The sequence below is a fragment of the Ceratosolen solmsi genome, unplaced genomic scaffold (assembly GCF_000503995.2).
Source record: "Ceratosolen solmsi marchali unplaced genomic scaffold, CerSol_1.0 scaffold23, whole genome shotgun sequence".
NCBI classification, from domain to species: Eukaryota; Metazoa; Arthropoda; class Insecta; order Hymenoptera; family Agaonidae; genus Ceratosolen; species Ceratosolen solmsi.
In genome coordinates this window covers 4,777,519-4,786,721 of record NW_011948430.1, presented here as the reverse complement: position 1 = coordinate 4,786,721, position 9,203 = coordinate 4,777,519, and the positions used below count along the sequence as shown (strand labels likewise).

At 32.2% G+C, this 9,203-nt stretch overlaps 1 protein-coding gene across 1 annotated transcript in view; it reads right to left on the bottom strand.

Moving 5' to 3' along the window:
• The window catches only part of Liprin-gamma (liprin protein kazrin), a 165,851-nt gene that overhangs the window by 3,350 nt on the left and 153,298 nt on the right, over positions 1 to 9,203 (bottom strand). Inside the window, 1 exon segment of the mRNA XM_011501912.1 lies at positions 3,240 to 3,438. Within this exon segment, the coding sequence (XP_011500214.1) occupies positions 3,240 to 3,438 (199 nt within the window).

Genomic DNA, 9,203 nt, shown 5'->3' with positions numbered 1-9,203 from the left:
ATTATTATTATTATTATTATTATTATTATTATTATTATTATTATTATTATTATTATTGCGTGCTCTTTCTTTTTAAGAATAATGCAAAAATTAGTTTGCTTTTTTTTTTTAGATTCCTTTTAATATTGTCGGTATTAAAATTATTATTTATTGAATTTCATAAATCAGCGTCGTTTTCACAAATATATTCGTGAATTTCATATGTATTTAGTTAAGTGTTTGATATTATTATGAGCTTACGGAAATTCTATTCTAATTGCATTTATCATCTCCTTCTTAACGACACGGCTTTATATTATTCATAAAATCAGTAACTTTTCTTCTCTATAAAACTTCACGTTGATATACATTATATTAAAAACTTTGTTCTCCCTTCGTCTCTTCAAACACATAGCGATATACAATAATTACAAAAATTTTCACAAACTAATGATTCATCGTGTATATATATATATATATTATATATTATATATGCATGGATGTGATTTTTATCGTTTGTTTCCGCTTCATATATATTAAAAACGTAAACAAACCACAAGAGATATGGCGTAAGCATAATAAGTGATATGACAAAGAGAGGTATGATTAATGCGGTTGACGCTTTGATATATGTATATAGTTATGGTATATGGATATTTTTATGGTTCTCTCGATTGCTCGTTATACTGAAAAGTTACTTTTCTAGCTGACAAAGTTATATTCCTTTGTATATTAATTTTAAGATTATCCTCTTGATGGGCTTAGTATCAGGAAACAATGTTACCATTCGGTTTAATGTTTACACCCATACAGTTATGGCCTTATTTTGTTAGATTTACTCTGTAACCGTAAGAATTTCCAAACGATGTGCAAGACAGTTTATAATTAATATTGACTATTTAAATTTTAATTTAATTTTCATTCTAGTGTACTTTGTATTTATTTATTTTTAATTTTTTTTTCTTCTTTTTTCATTTATTTATTTTATTATGGATTTTTGGAGCCTCAAGCTCATAGCGCGCAGCCGTTAAACCGAAAATCTCACTTTGTACCTGGGATATTACATGATCCGTCGTTTTTCATTAGCCTAGTACCGACAGTCTATACTCGAAAGATTCAATAACTTATGATTTTTTTAAAAATTATTTTATATTATTCTTCGTCTCACAGAGCTTAGATAAGTATTTTATTAATAATGAAATTACATTATATATATATATATATTATAATAAGTTATTGTAGCATTTTCATATCGTTATGTACAAATGGACCTAAGAAACGTTCGTAGTAAATATTTGCCAATGACGATGAATGGAAGAGTTACGATTTCAATTCAATTTACTGTTTTATTTCGCTAAAATTGATCTTTCGTGCGAAAGTGAATTTTTGTGAAAAGCGATATAATGCCATGCGAAATCGAACATGCTTGTACATATATATATATATATATATATGATTGGATGTAGTGTTCATGCGTTTCTGGCTATGTGCGCGTGTGTTTGTTTGCTTGTTTTTTTGTGTATAGGTTGTGTTCCATAATATGAATATGAGATTTGGATAATATGATGTGATTAATATAAACAATTTAAGCACTTATTGTATATGAGTGGATTGTGCTTTGATCGATTGTATATAACGTTTGTATAGAATGTTATATCTTTTAAATAAATTTTTATATATTTATAGATAAATTCAACATAAATGACGAAATTATTCTTTTCTTCAATTTATCGTTTATTTATTTTATTTTTATTTATTTATTCTTATAATTTAGTAAAAATCTAAATACATACGTAACAAAATTAAATGATTGTTGTATTAAAAATACTGTATACGTCCTATAAGCAGTGTAATTTTAAATAATAATTCAATTAATTTATTAGAAATTATTAGAAATTCATATAGCACGTCTACTGATTCCGTTTTTTTTTATGTCTTACGAGGACATACACGAAATCTGTCGAATTCAATTATCAAAGAATTTTAATGGATGGCCCTTTTTGAAGTTTAATCTAAATACAAAATAACTGTTCGTATGGACCAGTGGCAAGATTTTCGAATGGAACTAATGTTAAATCAAGACACACGACTTGGTCGTATGAGCATTGCGATTGTCGACGGAAGCATTCGACTTCTTCGAACGTCGGCTACCCACTTACACACTACCCATTACCGAACGACTTGTCGCGCTTACATGATCAGATGCTTACGTAATTGCGAGTGTAAGAGTGGCTGAAGTAATTATGAGCAGCTGGGAACAAAGCCTTCGAAGTTATTCGCCCGAGTATAAGATAGTTGTGGTCTCGGATGTTGCGATTGAATAGAAAGTTAGGGAGGACTACCGACAAGTTAATGCAGAATTATGTCGATATGAGTTTATGTAATGATATAGGGTAAGAATTTTGTTGATGTTGACTATGAATGATGCGCTTGCTTGATAGCATTGGACTTAAACGTACGTATTATTAACAATTGGTAAAGTATTATTAATTGTATATTATTTTTAACTATTAGCATCATCGGGTGTAATATTACCCTTTGAGGAATTGTCATAATGATAAATTTAATTAAAGACAAATTGAATATTAAAAATGATCTATCGTATCAAGGAAGCGTACGTGAGTGGCAAAATGTTTTTTCAATATAATACAACAGTGATGTACAAGAAGCGTAGATATATGCTAAGATGCGATAAAAAGATGCCCAAGGATGAAGTATGCACGCAGCTGAGTAGATTTTTTATTAAATAAAAAACAAATCACACACATATATATATATATATATATATATATATATATATATATATGTATAATAAATAAACTATAAATAATATTTAAAGATAAGTTCAAAGTAAATTATTAAATCAATTAGGTTGCAATGATGACAATAATGATAATGATGATGAATACCGATGGAAATAGTAATAGTAGTTATATCAGTAGTAGTAGTAGTAGTAGTAGTAGTAGTAGTAGTAGTAGTAGTAGTAGGAGTAGGAGTAGGAGTAGGAGTAGGAGTTGTATTAGTAATAGTAGTTATAGCAGTAAAAGTGGTAGTAGTAGTTGGAGTAGGATTAATAATAATAATGACAGCGTAAACATGTGAAAATGCATGTACAATCAAAGAATAAAGTGATCGTGATGGAGAGAGAGAGAGAGAGAGAGAGAGAGAGAGAGAATGAGAGAGAAAGGAGTGGAATAGAGTTAGTGGCGGCGGTGGAGTGAAGGGGGCGACTCTTCGGTGAGGTACATGGATTACGTTACCCTGAGGCTGGATCGGCGTCGGTCGACCGTGCTGTTGTTGGTGCCCTGGCCGAGGGTGTGATGAATGGGAGCGCCGAGGGAGGACTGCCGATGCTGCAGGCTGTTGCGGACGCCCCGTCCGAGGCTGCCCCCGAAGCCGACGCTGCTCATGGGTCGAGGCGCGCCACCCCCGTTCCGCGGCACCACCTCCAGCTGGCCTCTACATACCGTATGTCATGCATCATCAAGCCCGGCTCATCGACCCCGACGAGGTGCTCCCGCGACCGGCCGATCGACGGCCTCTACCAACGATCGGCCATCGATCGGCCAAGTTTCTTTTGCCTTGTGGAAGCACCCGGGGTCCATCTCGCGGGGTGATTATTCGATAAACGCTCGTCAAGAAGTCGCGCGTCGGCCGTTTCATCGTTTCTCTCCGCAAAGGCGGTGGCAAAGTAAGGGACAGACACCGCGACGCACACACACACACACATGCGCGCGCGCTCATTCAAACATAATAACAATTATAATACTACTAATAATAATGATCATGATGATAATACTAATAGTAGTAATAATAGTAGTAATGATAATGATAATTTTAAGAATAGTAACTATTATCATAACAGTAATAGTGATAACAATGATAATCATAATAACAATGACAGCAGTGGGAGTAGCAGCAGCAGCAGCAGCAGCAACAACAGCAGCAACAGCAATAGCAACAGCAATAGCAACAGCAAGAGCACTAACAATGATAACAACAGTAGTAGCAATAATAACAACAACAATAATTACGACGACAATGACAAAAACAACGACGACAACAACAGCAACAACAAAAGTAATAATAAAATAATAATAGTAATGACATTAATGTTAGAAAGCGATCGTTGCTCTATGGGATTATGATTAATTGATTCATTTGGCTCGTTGTGGGTGGGGGGCGCGAAGGGCGGGAATCGGTGCATTCGCTGACATTTGTTAATAAGGAAAATATTACCAACTACATCCATTTATTTGAATTTTTCGCGTTTCCATTGTCTCTCGTGATAAACGTAGGGGAACGGTAAGGTCGTATCGCGAAACATTAAAGCCGAATAACGTCGCTTACTATGCATGACGTAACATCGAACAGACAGCAGTTCATGACCGTTCATAATATTACGTAATATGCGTATAGTGTGTGCATAATACGTATGCACGTGCGGTCGATAACTGACCGGTCAAACGGAACGTGATCAAAAGAAAATGCCAAGTGGCGAATATTTTTGGTCGATAATAATCGAGCTGTAGCGGCTTGTACCGACTTGGCCAAAAGCTCGGCGGATCGTAGCTTTGACAAAAACTTTTGCCGACATATGTTCAACAATTTTGAATAACGTTCATTTGCGCAATGCATTATATTTTCCCATTTTATTCAAGCGAAGAGGGAAATTTATAAAATGGAATTTTCTTGGATAATATTGTTGAGCAGTAAAAATTTGATCGAGACATTTGTGTAAGTAATGAGCGAACGAAGCCAATGGCAAAAATAGTTTAGTAATAGGTAGTAAAGTCGCGATTGGAGATTTAGCTATTTTACAGGAAATTTGCAATTAAAACTTTCTATCTAGATTTATCAAAATCTTCACGTGCACACGCGCGGACACAGAAACATAAAAATAAACAAACGGCCCATTTGTCTCAAGTAAAGTGACTTATTTTATTGCTCTCTCTCTCTCTCTCTCTCTCTCTCGAGAGAGAGAGAGAGAGAGAGAGAGGGAGAGATGGTAGAGATGGAGACAGTATCGGGTGAGTGCCGGGGGCTGGGGGGTGGAGGAGTGGAGAGAGCAAGAGCTCGATTTTACAGTGGAAAAATGTAATTAAAAATTACGGTAAAAATACGCTCGACGAAGCGACCAAGAAAATCTCCACAATTTCTAACGAGGAATCTAATCAATAATAATGTCCGAGTAAAATCATGAGATACCGAAGATTTCCGAGTAAATTAATGAAAGAGAAGGACAAATAAAAGGATAGAAGATGGGAGAAGGGTGCTGTACAACATAGCGCAAGTGCAGTGTAAGCAACGGCTGCGGCAATTATCTCGGCTTAATAGTTGCAGATGTATAACAAAGAGATTTCTTGCGAAAGAGAAGAAAATTGCATAATTAATATATAAATATATAAATGCGTGTGCATACATGCATATATGCAGCATACGCGTGCATGCTATTGCACACTTTTATTTTGTTTTTTAATCCAATTTGCTTTCCGAGATACGATTCGATAAACATAAATTTCGATAAACTAAATCGATAAACTAAAGAAACAAAATAATAAAAAAAAAAAAAAAAAAAAAAAAAAAAAAAAAAAAAAGCCACCTGGGGCTATGTTTTTTATCCCGAAACTTTGATGTAACGCGAGGGGCTCTAAATTATTTAAAAAGAGCATTGAGAAGCCGTAATTGTCGTATCGTAAGCATGTAGCTATCGTTAGTAAACGTAAGGGTAGGGTGGGAAGGGGGTGGGGTGTGGGTGGGGTCGGAGGGAGTGGTGCACAATGGATAAAGTGCATTTTGCAAGCTCGATAAAATAATAAGAGTGAAGTCAGTAAAATTGGCAAGTACACTGCTAATAATGGAATAAGCCAGCTTTTCCTGACGCACTCCTCTCCCATTTGACAAATACACTAATATCGTATATTGAAGATAATTAACGAGCGCATTATCCTATCGTCGTTTTATTATTATTCGGTATGTTTGAGATATATCAGGTATCGTAATTTCGTGTCACGTGCCATGTTAGTTTAACTTTAATGTAATTTTCAGCGTCGTTTTACAGCCAGAACGAGTAAAGGAAGTAACTACTTTCAGTACGCGCTCAGCTAACATTGTGAACTTCATCATTGCATCTGTCGTGTGTCTTAACTTTAGATAATTATATTTATTAATTCATGCGAATGATTAAATTTTCTAGTATTATTTATTGTAATACAGATATCCGTTAATAATTAATTATTCGGTAAAAATAGGTCAATTTCATAAAATTTCTATTTGAGTGCAGATCACACGTAAAACTTTTTTTAAATTGTCTCTGTCGTCTTAATAATTAAATAACAGACATTGTTCTTCCTATTTCTTAATCAACTGCGTTTACTTATATAATCGACGGTCTAAGAGAGTAAATATTATCATTACTTCGATTCCACTATTCGGCAAATAATTGCGATTATCCATTGTGCTTTACTCCCTTGTATGTTATGTAAGGTCAGTTACTAATAATACGTGCTATTTTAAATGTGTCCAAAGGTCTTATCAATGCTTTGTCACTTTTATCGTATAAAAACGACTCTACGTTATTATTATCATTTAAACGGACGAATATATTTTACGTAATTTTACCAATTTGCTTCACCTGTTATTTATATAATCATATTTTACAAATTACAAAATATGCACATTCTATTAAGACTCGAAACGATAACAATGTTTTTTCAAAATATTCATATAGAATGGTGTTATTGTTAAGAATTTAAGAAATAGTAAGCAAGTACACTAGCAAAATTTTCCTTCACTTTAATTTCGACAAATTTAATTCTACAATGCCGATATAATAATATTATAAATTAGAAACTTTTTTATCATAGCCTCTATAATTTTATACCTACGATATAATTCATAAAGAGTATAATAAAATTACTTTAGATAAATCAATAAGAATAAATATTCAATTGAAAATTTTCGACTTAATAAAATACAAAATACAAAATCCTCGTTGTGCCTATTAATTTAGATATAATTCCCGGAGGATTAATTTATATATTATATTATTATCATTGTTTTGGGAATGAATAAATTTCAATCGCGATCTTTACATTGTATCGATTAATAGAGATGAATTTTTTGTTTTTTTTTGTTTGCCGTGACAACAATGATTATTAAGACTAATCGCAATGAATCTCGGTATTCGTCCCTTAACATTTTTTTTTTTATTTTATTGAAAAAATGCAGTACCTCGAGATAATTACTACTGTTATTATACTATGCAATATCAAATGCTCATCTAAAGTTAATTTATCAATGATTTTATGAACATGTTGAAACAATTTAATCGATAACTGTAGCAAAATTTATTCGGAAAATTGCACGGGTAGATTTTCTGTTTCAGGAAATGCGAGACACGGCTATCCGAATGAGTGATAAAATGTCATAAATAGTATTAAATCGCGAGCGAGCGAGATTTACCACAATACTTATGTTATAATTTTTCACTTTCCTCATCTTGTCACTATTTCTCATTCTTAAAACACTAATATTTGCATATGCACATCATATGTCGAAAACTTATATCCATATAATCTTGCGTTGTTGTTGTTTTTTCTTTTCTTTTGATTTCTTATTTTTTGTTCTTTTTTTTGCTATTTTTTTTTGTTTTTTTTTTGTTTTTTTGTTTTGTTTTTTTTTTTGTTTTTCTTTTGGTTTTTTTTTGTTTTTTTTTGTATCTACGTGTGTGCAATACTGATGTTTTGTAATGAATACCAAACAATTTATATATTTATATGTATTGGAGCATGTATGAGAAAGTATACGATTATTAGAACATTCACTTAATTATATACACAAAAACGACGACCACTAACGGCATTTCCTTTTCTTTTTCGTGCAATAATATTCGCCAAATAGTAAAATTGTTTATGCCAATGAAAATTATACGATATTAGGTCGATGACATTTCAAGTAGACGTTTGGGATCGTCGTTTTTTTTCTTCATTTATTTATGAATTTTTTTTATTTTTATTCCAGAAAGAGCTGGATAGATGGAAAGTGTTTGCGATTCTCAAATTTAAGTTTAAGTTTTAATTATTTTTTTATTCGCTAATATACTGCAGTACAAAATCTCAATTCAACGGCTCATTTCTACACTAATTGTGAATTAAATTTAATCAACGCTACGATTTGTTCTTTTGATCACATGCTTTTTGTACTTTCATAAACTCGTCTAAAATTATTTCAATAGGAATTACGTATTTACTTAGTACAGTTAAAGGAATATATAAAATTTATAGTTTCATTGCACCGCTTATGCATATTACTTGGCTCAATTAATAAAACTTTTCCATATAAAATACTAAACAACTAAAGAAACTGAAGGCTTCAAAGCATTTATTAAAAATAAATACATTCATCAACGTACTGTTTTTACTTTTATGAAATTCGTATTTTAAATGCGAAACTTAATATGCATAAATTATGAAATTTTCAGAAACTCGACATTTTGGAATTAAAAATTATAATTTTTAATATCTATTATAATAAATGTAAAGTTGGAGCTAAATGTGGCTGTGGCGAGGTTTTTGTGGTTTTTTGAACGAAGATACGATTACTACTGAAACCAAAATATTTTAAATTTAATATCATAAATTTACAAACACTACGTAATATGGTTTACAGAAAAAGAAAAAAAAAAGCATTACCAAATTGATTAACTAAAATAAGATTGTTAATATGTAAAAACGGTAATTTTTACCTTTTGGCTAACGCAAGCGTAGCCATAATGTAACGGTAAAGTTGTGCGAGTTTACTTAAAGCCCAACGAAAGAAACGAATTAACTTTGCGTTTATTTTAATTAACGCGTTGCTTTAATTTATGCATTATATCGTCACGTTCTAAACGACTCCATCTGTCGGAAAAGTCAATTATTATGATGTATTATATTTTAAAAAACATAAAGTAAATATACCTCGCGCATAATAATGAGCTTAAAATATTTAAATTCATGCGCACGGAGATAAGAAATGACGAAGAAATTTTTCGTAACGGAAGATGAATTTCCAACCACGATAAGTCTTATTATTCTATAACAATTCTTTTATCTCCTGCACCACATTAATATGCACCTACCAAAGGTGTCGTATGCTCGAAATTCTCCGCCTACCATTCGCGATTAAATACATCATAAAACAACAGCGACGAACAAAACAAAAAAACAAAAAACAAAAAAACA